General features: G+C 41.5%; 1 protein-coding gene across 1 annotated transcript in view; it reads left to right on the forward strand.

Annotated features, from left to right (window-relative positions):
- Window positions 1-22603, forward strand: part of pask (PAS domain containing serine/threonine kinase) — a 55145-nt gene that overhangs the window by 26848 nt on the left and 5694 nt on the right. The window contains exons 11-18 of the mRNA XM_078210125.1: window positions 2776-4097; window positions 5534-5706; window positions 6983-7150; window positions 8300-8425; window positions 8996-9130; window positions 10357-10556; window positions 11977-12110; window positions 20601-20744. Of these exons, the coding sequence (XP_078066251.1) occupies window positions 2776-4097; window positions 5534-5706; window positions 6983-7150; window positions 8300-8425; window positions 8996-9130; window positions 10357-10556; window positions 11977-12110; window positions 20601-20744 (2402 nt within the window). The remainder of the gene's footprint in view (window positions 1-2775; window positions 4098-5533; window positions 5707-6982; window positions 7151-8299; window positions 8426-8995; window positions 9131-10356; window positions 10557-11976; window positions 12111-20600; window positions 20745-22603) is intronic.

Below are 22603 nucleotides of genomic sequence, written 5' to 3' on the forward strand. Positions count from 1 at the left end.
AAGCCGGCAGGGATTTAAGGGCAGATCATGCTTGACTAATTTAATTTTTCAGTGGGGCGATGGGAAGGGTTGATGAGTGTAATGCAATTGATGTAGTATCCATGTACTTCCAAAAAGCATTTAATCAAGTGCCACGTAATGTGCTTGTTAGCAAAGTTTAAATTCCAGGTGAAAGGGAAAGTGGAAGCCAAGATGCAAAGTGATGAATGGTTGTTTTTCAGACTGAAGGATGGTATGTAGTGAGGTTCCTCAGGGATCAATTGGGATCCCCAGGGAGCCCTGATTTTCTTCATTTATATTAATATTTATATTGGGTGTACAGGGCAAAAGATAATTTGGAGATGACACAAAACATGGAGTAATGTGAACTGTGTGATGGACTTCAAGAGGACATAGGCCTGTGGAATGGGTGGACACGTGGTGGAGAATGTGAAGTGATTCATTTTAGTAGCAAGAATGGGGAAAAGCAATATCAAAATAAAGGGTACAATTCTAAAGGGAGTGGAGGAGTAGAGGAACTGATACATGTGCAGATGGCAGAAGGCTTGCAAAAGTTGTTCATCAGGCATACAGGATCATGGGCTTTGTGAATAGGGCATAGAGCACAAAAGGATGGAAATTATGGTGAATGTTTAGAAAACACTGGTTCAACCTCAACTTGAGTATTGTGTTCACTTCTGGAAACCACTTTTTGAGGATGTGAAGACACTGGAGTGGGTACAGAAAGTATTTATGAGAATTGTTCCAGGGATGAGGGACGTTAGTTATTTGGATGGATTGGAAAAGCTGGGGCTGTTCTTGGAGAAGAGAAGATTGAGAGTTTTGATAGCAGGGTTTGGGCAGAGTAGATCAAAACTGTTCCCATTGGCAGCAGGATTGAGAACCATAGAACACCAATTTAAAGTGATTGGCGAAGAACCAGAAGCAATAAGAGGAAATTATTTTTGATGTACTCTGATGACTTTAATCAGGCAATCGACATGGGCTGTTAGAATATGAACTCCCTGATTAAGGGCCAAATTGATGGGCCAATCAGGGAGCCTCTTGCTTTGTACTTGACTAGGAGTGTCAGTTCCTCTGGGACTCCTAGTGTAGACTGCTAACTGAAAGCACTCTGTAAACTGTTGTCAGACTTGTAAATAAAGCGATTTTGGTGAAGGGGCTTCTGCCTCCGAAGACTTATTACAGTACTCAGTGGTTAGGATCTGGCATGCACTGCCTGAGAGTGTGCAGAAGGCAGATTTAGCTGTAGTTTTCACAAGAGAATTAGCTATTTATCTGAAGAGAATAAATCTATAGTGCTAAGAGGAAAAGCAAGGGAGTGGAACTAGCTGAGTTGCTCTTGCAGAGAACCATCAGGGACACAACAGTCTGAATGGCCTTCTTTTGTGCCATAACCATTTTATAATTCCAAGATAAATTGCAATCTTTGAACTTCTTACAGAAATGACACATCATGTTCCCCAGTGCAGTGGTACAATTTAAATTTGGTAGTTAAATCAATATTGAATTTAAAGAAAAAGATGGCATTAGTACTGGTGGCCACAGTGCTACAGGATTGTTGTTAAAAACCTAATCTGTTTCACTAACATCTGTGAGAGAAGGAAATCTCACCTCCTTGTCTGGTCTGGCGTACATGCAACTCCAGATCCACAACAATGTGGTTGACTCTTAACTGTCTGCTGAAATGCCCTAGCAGCCCACACAGTTATCGAGGGATGGGTAATTAATGCACCCACAACCTATGAAAAGCACATTCTTAAAAAAAAATAGATTAAAGGTTAGAAACCCAAACCTAAATATATGTTGATGAAATACCCCCTCAACATAACAGTCAATCCTGGGAAATATAATGCATTAATTTATAATTTTATAGATTATAATATTCACAGAATGGTTACTGCAGAGAACGAGGCTATTCAGACTTGGGGTCAGGGACAGATTTAAGAGTTTTATTTTTCTTTGAAGTTTTCTTTGTAGTTTTTTGAAGATTAAATAGTTAAAATAGATTTGGTTTGGGAAAGGAATGGATTGAATGACATTCTCCTGTCTATATTTTGTTATATTTATTTAAGATTGATCTGTACTGTACCATGGTTTTGTATCCCCATTTTCTATACAAGCCTTGCATTTGGCTTACTGAGCAACTGTTGTGTTGGAATGGTTTTGTGCTGTGAGAATTATTTATTAGAATCATAATCCCCAAACTCATCTCTCACAACCTTTTTAGTGTGGGCATTACTGGCTGGGTCAGCATTTATTGCCCATCCCTGAGGGCATTTAAGAGTCAACCACATTGCTGTGGGTCTGGAGTCACACGCAGTCCAGACCAGTTAAGGATGACAGATTTCCTTCCCTATAGGACTTTAGTTTTTAATGACAATCAACAATGGTTTCATGGTTTTCATTATTAGATTTTTAGTTCCACATTTTTATTGAATTCAAATTTCACCATCTGCCACGGTAGGATTTGAACCCAGGTCCCAGACCCTGGGTCTCTGGATTACCAGTCCAGCGACAATACCGTTACACCTTAATCTCCCTCTGGCAGACACACTAAAGTTATATTCCATCTCTTTGACACATTTCCAGCTCACAGAAATCAAAGGATAATTAACTTTTCACTCAACCTAATCTCTGCCTAAATTAGGAGATTTGAGTTTGACTGGCATTGTGCTCCCATCATTTCATGCGAATATATGTCACAATTTAAAATGCTTTGTCTTCCTTGTGTCTAGACAATGTATCCTATTATACTATATTTTGTCATTTCAGACCAGGGAGTGAGAACACAAATGAGCTTATTGCCCAGGCTGAACAGCATTACCCTCTGGGCCAGAACAGTAATTCCTTGCTGCATTCGGAAAGTACCGGTACACAGGATCCTCTCATGGTGCCATCCACGATGTCTCAGGTGGAGAACTATCCAACTCAGTTTGATGGAGTTGGTCCTGAGGAAAGCCAAGAGCGATTAGTTCCAAAAGAGTCTACGGTGACTTTGTGCTGTACTGGTGTAAGTGGGTATTGCCCAATTTCAGTGACATCACCAGCTGTCTCTGACAGAGTGGGCACATTACCAGGTTCATCCATTCTAAATCCACTCTTGCCCACTTTTGTCACCCCAACCTGTCTGCCAGGAGATAAGATAAGCAGTTTCAATGGAGGTGGCAACTTTACTAGACAGCACTGTAGCAACGTCTGTGAATCCCCAGGGACTCCAACCCTGGATGAAGTGTGGCCTGAAGATAGAATCCTCACCCACAATACCCATCTGGAAATTTCAGAAAATAAGTATGATGGAGATAAAGTTGTGTCTCTCAAGTGTCTCAGTGGTAATTGCAATGCTGCAGGTGCAGCCAATGAAGGGAATTTTTGGCATTCTCATGCCCTCACTCTGCTATCTGGGGATCATAAAGAACAAGTAAGTGTCTCCAATGGAAAGCAGACAGGGGTTTCTATGGATGGGCTAAACGCTCAGGTTAAATTATCTGTGAGACAATGTGCTCAGAGTAGCACAGAGGCTGAAAACGTAGCTGAGCTTGATGTTAATCAGATGTTGTGTGGTTTCAAAGAGCTGGAGCTCAGCAGTGACTCTGAGCTGGTGTCTATAGACCAGTCAGGCACTTCTTGTGCTACCTCAGAACTTCTCAGGACTCCATCTCCCTACGTGATAGATTCAGACCTTGAATCAGAACCTGAGAAGATTAGGATGGATTCCCCTACAGCTGGTTTGGAAGAGCCAATGAGTACGGGTACCTCCAGTTGCAGTGGCCAAAGTGGAAAATTAACCAGCCGATGCATGGCTGCATCAGAACAGTTCCCCGTTCGTGCCGAGGTGGCTGATGATTTGCCTGAAGGATCAATTTACAGCCAGGGGAATCACTATAATAGTGAGATGCTGAGTGCCAGTGATCTCCCATTGTGGCACAGTCCTTGTCTGGAAATGTCTGAAAGTAAGGATGTGTTAGAGGGACATGTGACATCAACACCTATAGCCCAGAAGTACTTAAAAAGTCACGTTTCTTCAAGGTCCAACTGTGAAATTAATGAAGGGACCTACACTGGAAACTGCTATCACAGGGATGGTTCCAGGCTATGTAAGTCATTTTAATATTGTGTAATCAAAAGTATTGTAACTGAAACCTGGTGTGTTAAAATCTTTAGTTCTTGCTGTATCACTTGATCCCGTCATCAGGGCTCCACTGTTGAGTATGTTGATACTAGTGACCTTCAGCATAGATGTCGAGCCTTGAAATGTTTGATGCATTCACATGTTGGACTGTTCTCCTGATTTTGGCTGTTGTGGAGTTTTAATTCCCTGAAATAGGATATTTTTATTTTTACAAGAGGGTGAGTGGACGTGCAGGTGTCATAATGTTTTACAAAAGGTGATAGTCATTTCATGTTCTTTCTTGGAATTGGAATTTGCAAGCAATTTCCAGAAAAGCGATTAAACTGAGTGACCCGAGACTTTTATCCTGGATTAATGAGATTTTGGGGCATTAAAGGAACACGCCACTGTAAAAACACAATTCATATTAGGCACCCTAATGTTCCTGTCATTATTTAAATCTGGTGTAAAGGTCCTTGTCACTATGAAACAGTGCTTCTTGTGGTTTATTTGAAATCTGCCAATATATGTGTCCATAAAAATCGGTCGAGCCTGCAACCATTGCTTACATCCAACTGGCTCAAATAATTGTTTTCATAAAACACTTGACAACAGCTGGCCAAACCCACAAAAATACAGAAATTACTCCGCAACTGAACAGACACAGGTCACAAAGCAACACCAGACAACCTGAAGCAATAATCATCACTCCGTTCTGAAACTGCCAATTCAGAATTCCTTTTATCCAAATCTTTCTTGGGAGTAGCTTTAGATTGCTTTGTAAATAGGACAATGAGTTGCACAAGCTTGTACTCGTGTCCCAAGGATCCATATTTACTTGTGTGCTTGTGTATTGCTCACTACCTCCTCCACTACGTCCCATCTCTCTCTCTTCACACCCCCTTCCCCCCCAAACCACCTGGCCTTGGGAGAATAATGAGTTGATAAATTTTGTAATTACCATTTGAAACCTCACCTGTGTTAGCATCTAAGAAATAACGCACAAAATCGATAACAGAAGCATGCCTGCCCAGGTTGATGGTCTGAAGATCAATTTCTTACGGCTGCCCATGTTTAATATGGTGGAATAAAAACAGAAATTGCTGGGAGTACTCAGCAAGTCAGGCAGCATCTGTGGAGAGAGAAACCTAGTTAACATTTCAGGTTTGTGATCATTTATCAGGATCTGAAATGTTAACTTTTTCTCTCTCCACTGATGCTACCGAAACCTGCAGAGTATTTTCAGGATTGTTGTTTCTGCTTCAGCATCTGCAGTTGCTTTTCTATTAAGTCTCTGTTCGTATGTTTGTGGTTAATGGCTAAATGAAGGAATGTGCAATAAGATTTGATGTGAGTAGGATCTGCTCTTTTTGTTATTTATTTATTTATTGGATGTGTACAAGCTTAATCTTTTTGTCCCAGGTATTGTGTTTCAGGTCAAATGTCTGGATTTGCAAGATGGAGGAAAGTTGTATTGTGTGTGGGTAGTGCGTGATCATACTCAGAGCCAGAGAGAGGCTGCACTGAAGACTCTTTTAATGTCCACTCTCAATAGTACCTCCGTGTCTGCAGAACATTCTATCAGCTTGGGAGAGGTCAGTCGGTTTAACACATCTGCAATATTAATTTGTTCTGGATTTAGCATTTTAGTCTGTGTTGCATCATTTTGTCCCAAAAGGTTATCTCCGATCAATGGAATTTCTGTAGAAATTGCTAAAATAGTACTCTAAAGAATGGCTGCATTAAATCTGAGTGCTATATGAAACTGAGGAAGACTAAGTTGGAATGCAAATAACTTCTGCTAGCAAAGGGTATGAGTCAAGGCGGGTGATTGGAGTTTGGATACAGATCGGCCTTGATCTCATTGAATGGTGAAACAGACTGGAGGGACTGAATGGTGTGGTAAACCACTGTTAAGCTTATTGCCTGTGTGTGTGTGTGACATGCCTGGGCATGCCCCTGCCGGCCCTGCCTGAGACTCCTCCCCACCCCCCGGTCCAGGTATAAAGGTGACTGCTCCCAACCCCCCTGCCTCAGTCGCCGGACCAGTTCATCAGCATGGGTGTGCTCCAAGTCTTTTGCGAATAAAAGCCTATTTGTTCTTGCATACAAACTAGTCTTTGCTTGATTGATAGTGCATCAAATGGCCTCCTCCTGGTCCCATGAATCTTCAGTAGGTGGACTTTCAAAGCAAACCCATGCTTGAGCAGCTTAAAATTATTACTATATTTGCTTACATTTTAAATAATTAGTTTGACCATTACTGGGGACCAATTTTCACTTGTGAATAACACTGAAAGTCCTTTGGAAAAATGTGGGCACTCTTGTGAGAAATGCAGAAAAGTCTTGAATAAGCAGTACTCCAAGCATTGGTGAGAAATGCAAAGAGTTTGTTTTAAAAAAACCTAGCCACCAGCTGCTCAAACTTGGTTTAAGCATATTTCCTCCTAATAAACTGCTGTTTCCCTTCTGTGCTACCTGCCTGCAATGACGAGGTTAGTAAATGAAATGGGCAGTATGTAGAAACCAGTAATTTGGGACATTTAAAAAAATATATATTCTTTTCATGGGACATGAGTGTCCCTGGCTAGGCCAGCATTTTTATTGTTCATCCCTAATTGCCCCATAGAAGGTGGTAGTGAGCTGCCTTCTTGAACAGCTACAGTCCTTGTACTGTTTGCAAGAGAGTTTCAAGATTGTGACCCGTGATGAACCGGACTTTAGGTCCCTGCAACTAAAAATCAAAATGTTATGATGGGGAGCTAAATGATTTCTGTCCCTCTGCAAATCAAGACTGCTACTTGCATTTAAGAGTTTGCTCTGGGGGTTCATGGGGTGGTGTGTCTGACGTGGTTTGCCATTTTTGTTTAGGCAATAAAGGAGACTGCTAGATCTAATGGCTTGAAGAGTTCTGAGGATCTGGAAGCAGTGAAAGCTTGTGAAGGAGAATACTCTGAGTATTATAGCACACTTCACCCCCTGGGGAAGGGAGCTTTCGGCTTTGTGTGGACAGCCAGTCAAAAACTCAGCAAGAAAGAGGTATATGCAAAGCTTAATTCCTGACTCGGTGCATGTAGCTCATTTAGCAAAAAATCAAACCATGATAGAAACCGGCCGTTGTAAAAGTAGACTCAAATATTAGCAAATCCACTGCATGGACCTAGATGATTTTTATTATTAAGACATTTAGACTATTTTATTTTTTTACAAAAGAACCAGAGGGGAGATGAGATTTTTGATTTCATTTGACTGTGTTGTTATAATGATTTGGAATGCGTGTTCTGAAAGGGTAAAGGGAGTAGATTCAATAATAATTTTCAAAGAAAAATTGGAAAAATATTTGAAATGGTAAACATATAGGGCTCTGAAGAAAGAGCAGGGGAATTGAATTGATTAGATAGCTCCTCTAAGAGCCAACATGGGCACAATCGGTTTCCTTCTCTGGTTATTTTAATTGGATTATTTGGTTAGATTACACACTGCAACATAATGGACATCCAGAAAACCTTTGAACAACATTGTTGATGTTTGATCAATTGTGAGCTGCTAAAAACTGGAATTATTTCTCAAGCGAGGAGTATGGAGCAGTGGACTTGTGGATGAAAGACCCTATTCATAAACTGTTCTGATGGATGACTGGTTAAAGTAGTGAGTAGCTGCATTTTATAGGCTAAGAAGGTTCTGGCTTTGAGTTAGCGGATCTCAGTTAGAGTGAAGATATACAATTCACTTCAGTCCTAGTTTAGGGAAATCTAGCTAGAATTGTCACTTCTAATCTTATTGATTGATCTCTGCTGGAAAAAAAGTGTATGTAAACATTGGTCAAGCTTGATATTTAGTGCTGTGCCCCTACAGTTAAATAGCCATTTGTTAACATTTGCTGGACTAAGATATTAAAAGGGCTATATTTTGTTGAGGTCCTGGATCTCATTAAGGGATTGAAGCCTTCAGGAGAGAAGGGTGGGGGAAATTTTTATTGAAGGTCATTCATTTTCAGTGCTTCATTTGACTTTGGCCCAAATGTATGAGAGCTTTGTTCGCTTCCCCAACCTCCTACTGAGAACATGTTACATGGGCATTCATAGCCTAGCTAGTTGCCAGCAACGATTGCCAATGATAGCATGAACAGTTTTCAGCCATCATCATCATTGTACAGTTTCTACATGTGTTTTTGTTTTGTGTCTTCAGGTTGTGGTGAAATTTATTAGGAAGGACAAGATTGTGGAGGATTGCTGGGTAGATGATGTGGACCTAGGCAGTGTAAGTCAAGAGATTGCAATCCTTGCAAGACTCAACCATCCCAACATAATCAAGGTCAGTCACGTTTCCTCTTGGTTCTTCCTTTTTAAACATCTTTTTTTTCGGTTCTTGTTTAGTATTTCTGCACCAGGATCCTGCTGCTGATCCACAGTATGTCATGCAAACAAATTTGCTTAATCCCAGCAGGGGAGTGGGATCCTTTCTGATGATTAATACTGACAGTGTTGCCTTCCAGCTCACTCCTTCCCCTGTGATAGCAGGAGATATTCTATTTCAGTTTCTCTAAGTACTGCTGCTTGTGATATGTGAACACATTACTTTATGGAAGTGCAAAATGTTTGTTGGTTGTGTGCATTGTTTTCCTGTGACTGAGCTATCACACACTGACATTTACCATTCTGAGCTGAGTGCTCTCATTACTTGGATGGGGGCCCATAGTGAGCTAACTGGTTAATGAAACTGGTCTTTGATCAGTGGTTCAGTTGGCAACCATTTTAAAGTAGGGTAGAAAACAGTAGAGCCTAAACTCCATTGACTTAACAGATCTTTTTATTTTTTATTTGTATTGTTCCTTACTGGAAATACAGTTACAAATTCAAACAAGATGCTTTACAATCCTTTCAGGTACTTGATGTGTTTGAGAACCTGGATTTCTTTCAGCTTGTGATGGAAAAACATGGAGTTGGTTTGGACCTCTTTGAGTTCATTGATCAACAGCCAGACCTAGATGAGCCACTAGCAAGTTTCATATTCAGACAGGTAAAGAGAGTGAAAGGACAATAGATTCATAATCAAAATTTTATATTTAATGGAGTATGTTAATTTTGAAAAAAGGTAAATAATCATTAAATAATATAAAGGCCAGCTATCCGGTCTTGTGCCATTAAAGAGCCAATTCGTTTTTCATTCTAAATGTACATAATTCTCTACAATGGATTTATTAACATGCTGTTTCTGCATTTTATGCAACAAAAGTCATGTGTGATGCTTGGAGAGTGACGGCTTGACCAACTGGAGGTAACATTTGGTTACTACAAGAGCAGCTTAAACTATATATTAAGCTGCAACCATGAGTTTGGAGACAGCAAAGGGTAGGACCTGGAGACAGATTAAATTTGGGGTTATAACATGTGTGAGTCCAGTAGAGTTGGGGTCTGGGAGAAGGAAGAATGCAGCAGAGAAAGTCATGAATTTCTAATAATGAAAACAGAAAATGCTGGAAAAATCCAGCAGGTCTGACAGCATCTCTGAAAAGAGAAACAGAGTTAATGTTTTGAATCCAATAGGACTCTTCTTCAGAACTCGGGAATCCTTATCTTGGTCTCTGCATCTGGTGCTTGAGGTAATAATGGTGTGAGGATGAAAGAATGGTTAAGAATGTAGATGCTCAGAAAAGGGGGTCTAGATTGCTTGCCCAATAGGAGTTCCTGGAATAGTTCTTTGTTTTAGTTGGAAATACCATAAATTCTTGACATGGCCATGCCAGATTTGACAAATGGTTAGGCCTACTGTGCTCTCGCTATAATATAGGCTATATTCCTCAGAGTTGAAGGAGTGACAGTGCAGGTGAAAAGGGAATGATGTCTGGGAACAAAAGCACCTACAATAGGGAGGGAGCAGAATTAAACAGATCTGATGGACCAGAAGCTAGGAATTTGGGAGCAAAGTTGGAAGGATGGAGTTTTCACATGGATGGTGTGAGAAAGATGTGGAAGTGATCAGTCATAACTTTAGCTGAAATTGAGGCCACAGATACTGAGAAACTGTGATGGAAAAGTAGAATTGTTTACATTTGTGCCAGATAGCTTTATACTCTCTGCCACTACTGTCTGTACAATTCATGTTTGGTTTATTTCCTCCCTCTATAATCTTAGTTTCTCTGTGGTTTCCCAGCTGCATTCTCTCCTATATCTGGTCATTTGCTTAGTTTCGTCTTTACACTTTCCCAGTGTGTACTGAGATGGACGAACCTATGTGTGTTGCAGATTGTGGCCGCAGTGGACTATCTGCACAGTAAGTGCATTCTACATCGGGATATCAAGGACGAGAATGTGATTATTGATGAGGATTTCACTATTAAACTTATTGACTTTGGCTCAGCTGTGAACTTGGAGCCTGGGAAGGTTTTCCATACATTTTATGGAACGATTGAATATTGCTCCCCAGAAGTGCTAATGGGAAACCCGTGAGTATAATACCATGGAAACCTGTGGATGACAGATGTTGAACATATGGGGCGGAATCTTCCCAAAAGAAATTCTAAGTGTCATAAAAGTCTGAAAACTAGAGTGTCTCCCCCCACCTCCCCAATCATCGGTGGCATTGCTACCCCCAACACGGCATCGGGGCATCAGGACCTTCCGCTCGTTTTACGTAAATAGGAAAGCGCGCGAAGCCATTCTCGTTGGCAAAACAGGGCCAGGAGGATGCCCTCTCATGCCAGCTTCCTGGCACGCCACGCTGATAGACAGGCACGGCGAGTCGATAAGATCGCACCTAAGATTTTTATTTGACACACTCGGACGTCGAAATTCCCTTTTCTTGGATTTTGTCCATGGACCTTATTTCCCACCTAACAAGCTGTTCTTGCTGGAGGAAGGGTTAGGCCTGTGAAATCCTCTACTGCTACCATTAATGCCATTCCATTTGACTCACTGGAACTCTGTATTTTTAATTGAAGGACTTTCCTTCTGATGCCACTCCCTCCCCTCTTGTTTCACTTCATTCTGGGCAAACTATAACCCAACTCTTCCTCCTTAGCTGTTCTGATCCCAAACTTTATATGGCCTCTGACATCTTGGATTTCACTGTATATTAAACATAGTTTCTTATGGTTCTTTTTAACAACATTTCCTCCTTGCATGCTAATGCACCAGAGTTGCTGCTAAATTTCTGCCAATGTCACAGTGACCAAATGATTGAGAGTATTTTGCAGTAACTAATGAACTTCAATTTATTGTGTTAGTTTTCCTTTTGCTGACCAAGGCCAATAAACTGGAGCCCTTGCAACCCCTACCACACTCCCATTCCACAGACATCCAGTGCACCAGCTTCATAGTGATCAGCTTGTCCCACCTGACTTTGATTGTCTCCTTGATAGAATCTATCACTGAAAATACATCACAAATAACAGAAGGTCAAGTTAACTAGTTTTATTCCACCTTTTGTATCAAGTTAAGGGCTTGTGGTAACGTCGTAGACTGTAAAAGCTTGTTTGCTTGTGGTATAAACACATGAAGTAAACAAGGGAGAAAAACTGTCCTACTTTGTGCAATAAAATCATAAAACTGTGTACAAACTATTTTCAGATACTTGCACAATGTAATGGGTATGTGAAAGGAGATTCTTGTAAAATAAGCGGATATATACTTTTGAGAATTTAATAAAAGGAGGCAGTGGGTTTTCCATAAATAAAACAAATCTTCATGTTGTACAATATTGTCTTAGCGGTAAGGTTGATTACTGCTCCAGTGTTTTACATTGGTCCGTTAAAAATGTTCTTGAAAGTCTCCACCCAACATTAGCGGGTCTTTGATTTTGAAGTAGTCTAATTTTTGCTCTCTTGTGCAATGTAAGACCCTTTTACCTTTTTTGTCTGTGCCCAGGTACTCTGGGCCTGAATTAGAGATCTGGTCCCTGGGAGTGACCCTGTATACCCTAGTCTTTGCAGAGAATCCGTTCAGTGATGTGGAGGAGACGGTGGCAGCTAAGCTAAAACTGCCTTTTCAAGTGTCTGAAGGTAAGAAATATTCTCAACCTTTGAAATAGTATTTGTCTGTAATCTGGACCATATGTATTGAGTTTGCTCAATTTGCAGGTTCTGGGATTGAAGCAATAATGCATGTGTTGTACGGGTTGGGATAGTAATGTCATTGTATCTGTAATGGGAGGTTGGAGTGCTGTTGGTGAATCCTTGCTTATTGATACCATTTGTAGCTGAAAGCCAATACCACAGCCTTTTAAGCTTATTTATTTATCGTCACAAGTTGACTTTAATTAACATTGTAATGAAGTTATTATGAAAATCCCCTCATCGCCACACTCCGGTGCCTATTCGGGTACACTGAGGGAAAATTTAGCATGGTTAATGCACCTAACCAGAACGTCTTTCAGGTTAGTTTCAGTAACTCTGTTTTGCTTTAGAGCATGTCAAGGCAATGGGATGGTAAAATGTGTTGCATTTGTAGTACTGGGATGAGGGTGATGCCATGAGTTTGTTGAGACTATCCACTTCATTGTCTATTTATATTGTTGTAAATATACCACATTTATTACCCTGTACACTCCTTTTCCAAAAATAAATTCTTTAATGTGCTAGATAAACATTTAGCATAGCTCATTCTTCAAGGTGAAGATGACCTTGTCCATCATCTGGCGAGTTTGATAGGGTGGGTAGCTAGATGACTGTTGAGGCCATATGCACCCATATGGTTCCACTGCGGACAGAGGAGACCACAGACAGTTGAGGTTCGTTTGGGCTGCAGTCTTGGAATTTTCTCCTCTTGGGTTTTTTATTTGGTTATGCCAGATGCAGTGATCCTGGGTAAGCTTTACCCAGTACTCGGGGTTGATATCAAAATTCCTAAGCAAAGCCTTCAAAGTGTTCTTGTAGCACTTCTTTTGACCACTGCTAACAGGTTATGGTCATGGACTGGAACAGGGAGGGACATTCTGTCAATTTTCTTAATGCTAATCACGAGGCCAAATTTTCCGCATGCATTGGAGAACAAGTTCATGCTATGTTATATGTCCTATTCACAATCATTGACAAACAGTAAATTTCAAAGTATGTCCTTGGAGTCTTTGGTCTTTTCCTGGAGTTGTATCAGGTTGAGTTGCTTCCCATCTATGCAATATCTGTTTCGAAGCCAGGATTACCATCTTGGAAAGCATGGCGGTGAAAAACATGCTGAAGAGGGTTGACACGAGCACGCAGCCCTGCTTAACTCCATCAATGACTGGAAATGGGCCAGAAGATTCACTGTTATCTAGAGAACATGCAATCAATCGGTCTTCATCCTTCAGAGAAGAAGCATTCAACAGGTTACCATCAATATTCTCTTGATGACCCTTCCATTATGTTAAACACAAAAGTTATCAAACTCTTGTCTGGTGGCAAAGCTCCAGAAGCTGATGCTATCCCAGCTGAGGTCTACAATGCCTCGAAGTCAGCACCTGTCAAGAAGCTCACTCAACTTTTCCAGTCTGTGGGAGTAAGGAATCATCATGCAAGAATACAAAGATGCTCTCATTGTCCACATGTACAAGCAGGAAAGCACTTACAACAATCATAGAGGGAACTTTCTCCTCTCCATTGCCAACATAATCTTTGCCAGTATCCTTTTGAACCACTTATTGCAACATCTTGACTAGGATTTGCTGTTACAGAGTCAGTACGATTTCTGAAATGGTCAAGGAACCATTGATAAAGTGTTTGCAGTGTTGCCTCTTATCTGTCTGTTTTAACCTTATAAGGTGGACAAATAACTACGAGTAGATGTCTTATTAGTACAACCAATATTTATTTAAACCCACACAATCAATAATCACCCACCCAACCAACGATAAGTTATCTTACAGGAAAATACTGAAGTTCAAGTCCAATACGAGACCTTGACTTAACTTTGACATGCGTGACCTTGACATGCGTGACTGGCAAGTACCCAAGCAGATATTGGCCTTTATACATAAGAACATAAGAAATAGGAGCAGGAGTAGGCCATCTAGCCCCTCGAGCCTGCCCCGCCATTCAATAATATCATGGCTGATCTGATAGTGGTTTAGTTCCACTTACCTGCCCGCTCCCCATAACCCTTAATTCCCTTATTGATCAGAAATCTACCTACCTGTGACTTAAACACATTTAACGAGGTAGCCTCACTGCTTCAATGGGCAGAGAATTCCAGAGATTCACTACCCTCTGAGAGAAGAAGTTCCTCCTCAACTCTGTCCTAAACTGACTCCCCCTTATTTTGAGGCTGTGTCCTCTAGTTCTTGTTTCCTTTCTAAGTGGAAAGAATCTCTCTGCCTCTACCCTGTCTAGCCCCTTCATTATCTTGTATGTCTCTATAAGATCTCCCCTCAGCCTTCTAAACTCCAACGAGTACAGGCCCAATCTACTCAATCACTTCTCATAAGCTAACCCCCTCATCTCCGGTATCAACCTGGTGAACCTTCTATGTACCCCCTCCAAGGCCAATATATCCTTCCGCAAATAAGGGGACCAAAATTGCACAGTACTCTAGTTGCGGCCTCACCAGTACCCTGTACAGTTGCAGCAAGACCTCCCTGCTTTTATACTCCATCCCCTTCGGGATAAAGCCCAACATTCCATTTGCCTTCTTGATCACCTATCTGTGCGCTGTTCTCGGTAGTCATCTGCGTAGTCTGGTCCTTTGGTCTGGTCCTCTGGCTCTGGTCTTCCTTCCTTCTCGGGTGTGGTGGCTCTCCTTGTGCTGGTCGTCGCTGGCGATGTTCACCGTTGTTGTACTCGTTCGTGGGGTTAGAGAGAGAGAGAGATTCTTGGTTGCGCAGCACCCTTTATACCCCGTTGGGTTTCATACCCCTTTTGGCCATTGCCAATCAATCGATCAGGACTTGATCACCCTGATCGATAAGAGTCCAATCAGGTGCTGCCACACCGATCTCTGGGTGTGTATCCAACGGCCATGTCTGTTGGTGCTGGAGGCACATAGGTCACATACCTCCCTCCCAAATAAGGGGTCACGGTGCCCTTATGTCTGGTAAACAACCCAGTGTGACCAGAAAGTCTCTTTGATCCTGGAGGTGACCCATATCCTGTGTATTCACACGTCTGGGTTGCAGCCTGTTTATCTCTGTCTTTTAGGCTGCAGCCTGTCGTTTTAGTTCTTGCCCAATTGTCCCAGAGTGCTTTACAAATTGCCATTTTAGACGGCCCGTTTGGCCACAGCAGTTAGACAGGTTCAGTTGAAATGCCAAGAACAGAACATATATCTCTTCACCATATTTGATGACCTAAACAGTGCCTTAGACACAAGTCAGCTGCGAGGGCCATTGAAAGGCAATGGAGAAATTTGGTTGCTCTTAGAAATTCATCACAATGCTTTGACAGTTCCTCAACGGCATGTTAACTAAATTTTTATTAATTAATGCAGAGTAGGATTGATCAATTAGCTCCTTCAAAGAGCCAGCACCAGCATGATGGGCCAAATGGCTTCCTCCAGTGCTCATAATTCAAACATAACTTATTCAACATTAACAGATGTTATTTTGCAAACCTAGTCATGAAAATTTAAAAATGAAAGAACAGAAAATGCTGGGTTTGCTCAGCAGGTCAAGCAGCATATCTTGAGAAAGAGACCGTGTTAACCGGCTGCTTTTCATGGTGACTGGCAAAGCCATACAGCTTCTCACTAACTTCTAACAACGCTGCCCAAAAAGATCTAACAATCTCTGGCAGAATTTTCCATTCTCCATTTGATATTGATGTCTGATGCCTGTCCTTCCTATTCTGTCCTGTCCTTCTCTCTATTTCCCTCTTTCCCTTCTTTTTCACAGATGTGCCCAGACATGCTGTACAATTCCAGCAGTTTCTGCTTTTAATTTCAGATTTCCAGTATCCGTAGTGTTTTGCTTTTGATTTGGTGGAAATTCAAATACTTTTTCTAATGCACAGGAACAGTATTACTCTGAAAACAGTCAATTCTGTCTGTACGGCTCGCAGGAGCCAAACGCTTGAACAAGGAATAAAAGCAAAATACTGCAGATGCTGGAGATTTGAAATAAAGATGGAAAATGCTGGAAAGATTCAGCAGGTCGAGCAGCCTCTGCGGAGATAGAAACAGAATTTAGGTTTTGAGTCCAATATGACTCTTTGGAACTAGTAATTAAGCAAGGAATTGCTTAGTTCAACCATCTGATTGTCTAACTATTTGGCACAAGCAAAAACTCACCTCCTGTAACTCTGTCTTTTATTTCCTCCCCTCACAACCCTACAATGTATTTATTTGCATTATTTTCTCTTCCTCTTTCTCCATCGTTCTAGCTCTACCCATTACCATAGCCTTGAGGAGTACTGCAAAAGCTGAATTACTCACCTAACAATTTCCATTGATAACGTTATGGTTAGAAATCATAGAAATTTGCAAAGCCATTTGAGTAGCACAGTGGGTAGCACTGCTGCCTCACAGCGTCAGAGACCCAGGTTCGATTCCCGGCTTGGGTCACTGTCTGTGTGGAGTTTGCACATTCTCCCCGTGTCTGCATGGATTTCCTCCGGGCGCTCCGGTTTCCTCCCACAGACTAAAGATATGCGGGTTAGGTGGATTAGCCATGGTAAATTGCACCTTAGTGTCAGGGAGACTAGTTAGGATATGGGGATAGGGCTTGGGTGGGATTGTGGTCGATGCAGACTCGATGGGCCGAATGGCCTCCTTCTGCACTGTAGGATTCTATGATTCATTCGGCCAATCGTGTCTACACTAGCCGACAAGTAGCCATCCAGCCTAGTATCACTTTCTAACTCCTAGTCTGAAGGCCTGTAGGTTACAGTACTTCAAGTGCATATCCAAGTACATTTTAAATGTTACGAGGATTTTTGCTTACCTCACCTTTTCAGGCAGTGAGTTCTGGATATCCAGTTCCCTTTGGGTGAAATAATTTTCCTATGATTTCCCTCTAAACCTCTGTTTTTATTCTAAATCTATGCCCGTTGGTTATGGACCCCTCAGCAAAGGGGAATTAGGCCTTTCTATCCACTCCAGCTAGTTATAAATGCTTTAATTCATCATCAAGGACTAAGAACATTCTGGAAAAAATTGTGCTTTTTATAAAGGTCTTGTCCTTAAAGGGTTAATGTAAAAACTCTGGTAGCTGCTCTTCCTGGAGAAAACAATATTTTACAAGAAAAAGTAATTAAAGCTGTTTTAAAGATGCTGGAAACCTCTTGACCCTGGTGCATTGTTTACAAAAGGGTCACATGGTGCTTTATGACTTTGAAAGAAACCGTGCCTGGAAAACTGTTTCAAAGCTGCTTTGGGGTTTGCGTTGGCAAAGAAGAGGAATCAACTACTGGTGTAAAAGAGACAACAGCTCTTTGCTCAGTACAAAGCTGCAAGCGAATGGAAGCTGCTCCTAAGTTGCTCTATCTGCTGAAATTGAGAGTCTGCAAGTTTTCCTCAAAGTCTGTCTGAAAATTAGTGCAAGAGTCATCGATGTTTGCCAGACCAATGCCAGGAGACCAATCACGTAATCCCGACAGCATTTCAAGAACTCCATTATCTATCTTTTTCCCTTGAACCATTGACTTTTTAAACCTTGTGACAGAAATCCTCTATTGGTGTGTGTAATTAGTATACTCCCATGTTTCACAAAGAACAAAGAAAATTACAGCACAAGAACAGGCCCTTCGGCCCTCCACGCCTGCACTGACCATGCTGCCCGACCTAACTAAAACCCCCTACCCTTCCAGGAACCATATCCCTCTATTCCCATCCTATTCATGTATTTGTCAAGACGTCCCTTAAATGTCACTACCGTATCCGCTTCCACTACCTCCACCGGCAACAAGTTCCAGGCACCCACCACCCTCTGTGTAAAAAAATCTGCCTCGTACATCTCCTTTAAACCTTGCCCCTCGCACCTTAAAGCTGTGCCCCCTAGTAATTGACTCTTCCACCCTGGGAAAAAGCTTCTGACTATCCACCCTGTCCATGCCTCTCATAATCTTGTAGACTTCTATCAGGTCGCCCCTCAACCTCCATCGTTCCAGTGAGAACAAACCCAAGTTTCTCCAACCTCTCCTCATAGCTAATGCCCTCCATACCAGGCAACATCCTGGTAAATCTTTTCTGTATCCTCTTTAAAGCCTCCACATCCTTCTGGTAGTGTGGCGACCAGAATTGAACACTATATTCCAAGTGTGGCCTAACTAAGGTTCTATAAAGCTGCAACATGACTTGCCAATTTTTAAACTCAATGTCCCGGCCGATGAAGGCAAGCATGCCGTATGCCTTCTTGACTACCTTCTCCACCTGCATTGCCACTTTCAGTGACCTGTGTACCTGTACACCAGATCCCTTTGCCTATCAGTACTCTTAAGGGTTCTGCCATTTACTGTATTATCTGTATTAGACCTTCCAAAATGCATTACCTCACATTTGTCCGGATTAAACGCCATCTGCCATCTCTCTGCCCAAGTCTCCAACTGATCTATATCCTGGTGTATCCTCTGATGGCCCCGATCGTTATCCGCAAATCCACCAACCTTTGTGTCGTCCGCAAACTTACTAATCAAACCAGTTACATTTTCCTCCAAATCATTTATATATATATATTACAAACAGCAAAGGTCCCAGCACTGATCCCTGAGGAACTGAGTCTGACTGAGCCTGTTTCATACTGTATGTTAAACCTAGCCTTCTACTTGACAAGTCTGGTTTTATAATAAGCTAATACGGTGTTTATTGAAGAAACCTGGGCATTGAGTGGTCATTTTAAGATTCATGGGTAAAGCACATTTTTAGCCATATAGTTAGCTGGAGAAATCATTTAAATGTATGTTGTGAACCATGGAGTAGTGGAATAGAATATCCAATTATTTTTCATAACTAAAATTCAGTCCAGGCAACATCCTCGTAAATCTCTTCGGTAACTCTGTATTTTAATCACATTTTCCTCTAGTCCAATGACCAGAACGGCACAAACAACTCCAGCTGTGTCTAAGGAGTTACAGGAGATCTATTATACAATGAAAGTATGTAAAAATTATACTGTTATGATCCCACTTGGGGTTACTATTGGATGGGAAAATCCAAGAATGGAACCCTGGCTCAATAGACCGTAACTTTTACTTTTTCAAGAAAATTAGTTTTGAGTTTATTTATTAGTGTCACAAGTAGGCTTACATTAACACTGCAATGAAGTTACTGTGAAAATCCTCTTGTCACCATACTCCAGCGTCTGTTGGGTACACGAACAGGAAAATATAGAGGAACAGAATCACAGGAGTTTCCATCAGTTTTTAACAACAGAAAAAAGTTTATTAAACATGAAAAGTTTGATTATAATACAGTGCTCTTTCACTCCCACTTATCTTCACAAATGTACACAGATTTTAAAGATAATACAGGTTACACGATATATCTTATGTTAATGTTCCTGGTAAATACACAATCCCTGTAACCCAAAGGGATAACTGGTCAGACAACACCTGACTCTGAAATAGATTTTACTGTGTTGTTATTCTGTGGATTTCTCCTCAAATTCCGCCCAGATGATTGTCACCACGAGTGTTTTCAAACTCCTCTCTCAAAAAGACACGCTTTAGAATCTCCTTACAAACACTGGTTTCCCACAGCTGGTTTCAGCAAGGAACCAGCTCCAAGTTTTACAACTCACCTTTCTGTATTCCTTTGTCTTGAGTAGCAATGTGCCACAAACTCTGAAACAGCCACTAATGGCTTCACAGTTGCTTCACTTATCACTTCATAAACTAGAGTAAAATACCACCAACCTTCAGAATGCTTTAGTTATCACTGCCTTTTCACTAACTAACTCCACCAAGTCTGAACATTTCAGTTGTACTTTAATTTCAATGAACAGTATCCTGTTCCAATTCCTGTTTTCCTTTTTATTTCAGTTTTCCTGGAAATGTCTCTTCATTCTCCAGTTTCCATAACTAGTTGCCCTTTATTTTCTGGTGTTCCTTTTGGGAAGTCTGCTTTTTGCAGCTCCTTTGTCATGCATCTGGTGGAAGGCTGAGAGAGCTGCTCCCTCTTTAGCCTTCTAGCTGCATCTGCTAAAACTAAACTCAAAGAGCCTAAAGGCGTCCCTGGTTGCTAAGCAACAGCTCATTTTTCTCGAATCTTGTCTACCTTTCACTTCATTAACTCTCTAAGCACAATACAGACATAGTTTGAACTGAAACCAAAACCCCCATACATGCAAACACCTTGGTTTAACATTAATCTAACAAGAGTTTTATCCTTGCACAAAAACACCAAATTAAACTCAAATCTAAACCTAATTTCTAATATCCAACAATACAAACATAGATTACTTACAACTGCCTCTGCTTCCTGACAGCACAAAATGCAATACTTTCTCTGAGCAAAGCCACAAGTGGTCAATCAGTAAATAATAAAGAATGACAAATATGCATGGAGTCAAATATGAATCTAACTCATGGATGCAAATGCTCAGGTATTTAGGGCTGCTGAACTCTTCCCTTTTTTTCTCTCTTCCGCAGAATTTATGCACCTGGTGTCCTGTATGCTGCAGCCTGATCCTCACCAGCGTCTAAGTCTAGAGGAATTAATGAAGAACCAGTGGGTGACGCAACCAGTCAACCTGGCGCTCTACACCTGGGAGGAGGTGTACTCCAGCAAAGGAAGTGAGTATGGGACTTGTGTCCTTTTCATACAGCTGGGAATTGAGCAATGAATGGCGGAGCAGACTCAAATGGCCTACTCCTTATCCTATTCTTTATATTTCTAAGTGCCACCTTACTTTTGGGTTAAAGGAGCAGATCTGACTGGAACTAAAATCAGGGGAAAATGAAGATTTTATTCTCTCAGAATATTAACATTATCTTTTGGATTTTAAATAAATTCAGCAGCCTGGTCTCAATAGCACCACCTTGACAACCGATTCCGAATCTTCTCTAGTATTTTGTTCTTTATACCTTATTGTTTACTTTAGAAGTTTACTACATTTTCCCTGGTTATCCAGAAACAGTAGTGGAATCTCAATGAGTCAAGCTTGGGTGACATGAAATTCTGTTTGAGTCAAAGTTATCAATTATTCCTGCTGGCAGAATAGCGAAAACTATATTAAAAAAATATCAGTGGTTAGACAAAATTCTGCAATGCTCAATCCGGATTAGTCGAACTTCTGTTTCGCGCTGGCTGGGGAAATGGGTAATTTGAGCGCACTGACCAATCAATCAGAGTGAAGTGGTTGGACAGAAGTGTGTTTAGATTTCTCTGTGAAGTGACTTGCAGAGTATATGACCGGCAAAATCTGTGAGGAAAGTTAGAAGTGTTGCCATTGGAAAAGCGATGAAGTGGAAAATCGTGTGAAGAGCCAAAGACTGGGAGATTCTGCCATCAAGTTTGTCCACCATAGTGAAAAACAAGACAAACAAGTTGGAACAGTTCAACAAGCAGACTTTCTCTCCAGCAAGGAAAAGGTTGAGAACTGCTATGTAGCCCGATAGTGAAGAAGCTATGCTTAATGTGGTTCAGTGATGTGGAGATGCCGGCGTTGGACTGGGGTAAACACAGTAAGAGGTCTCACAACACCAGGTTAAAGTCCAACAGGTTTATTTGGTAGCAAAAGCCACTAGCTTTTGGAGCGCTGCTCCTTCGTCCGGTGAAGGGGAGTTCTGTTCACAAACAGGGCATATAAAGACACAAACTCAACTTACAAAATAATGGTTGGAATGCGAGTCTTTACAGGTAATCAAGTCTCAAAGGTACAGACAATGTGAGTGGAGAGAGCATTAAGCACAGATTAAAGAGATGCGTATTGTCTCCAGACAGGACAGTTAGTGAGATTTTGCAAGCCCAGACAAGTCGTGGGGGTTACAGATAGTGTGACATGAACCCAAGATCCCGGTTGAGGCCGTCCTCATGTGTGCGGAACTTGGCTATCAGTTTCTGCTCAGCGACTCTGCGTTGTCGTGTGTCATGAAGGCCGCCTTGGAGAACGCTTACCCGAAGATCAGAGGCCGAATGCCCGTGACCGCTGAAGTGTTCCCCAACAGGAAGAGAACACTGTTGCCTGGTGATTGTCGAGCGGTGTTCATTCATCCGTTGTCGTAGCGTCTGCATGGTCTCCCCAATGTACCATGCCTCGGGACATCCTTTCCTGCAGCGTATCAGGTAGACAATGTTGGCCGAGTTGCAAGAGTATGTACTGTGTACCTGGTGGATGGTGTTCTCACGGAGAACACCATGCCTGGATGTACTCCAAACCTGGAGGAGGCACTGGAAATAATTCTGGCTGGTTTTTTTCTTTTTTTCCTCTCTATTCCAAAGAAGCCCAGTGTAAGAGGAATTTTCTGAGGTGTCCCACTGGGATGCCCTGTATTTAGTTGACCTCATTCAACTAATACATAGACTACGAAAGACAGTGTATAGTTAAAGAATGAAGAGGAATTTATTTGCTAATGCATGCATCAGGAGGGAGTCAATGGGGCTGACTGTCCTCTCTGAGCTAATCTCGCAATTGTAAAATTGTTATATTATT

This window comes from Mustelus asterias, chromosome 3 (assembly GCF_964213995.1).
Source record: "Mustelus asterias chromosome 3, sMusAst1.hap1.1, whole genome shotgun sequence".
Lineage (NCBI taxonomy): Eukaryota > Metazoa > Chordata > Chondrichthyes > Carcharhiniformes > Triakidae > Mustelus > Mustelus asterias.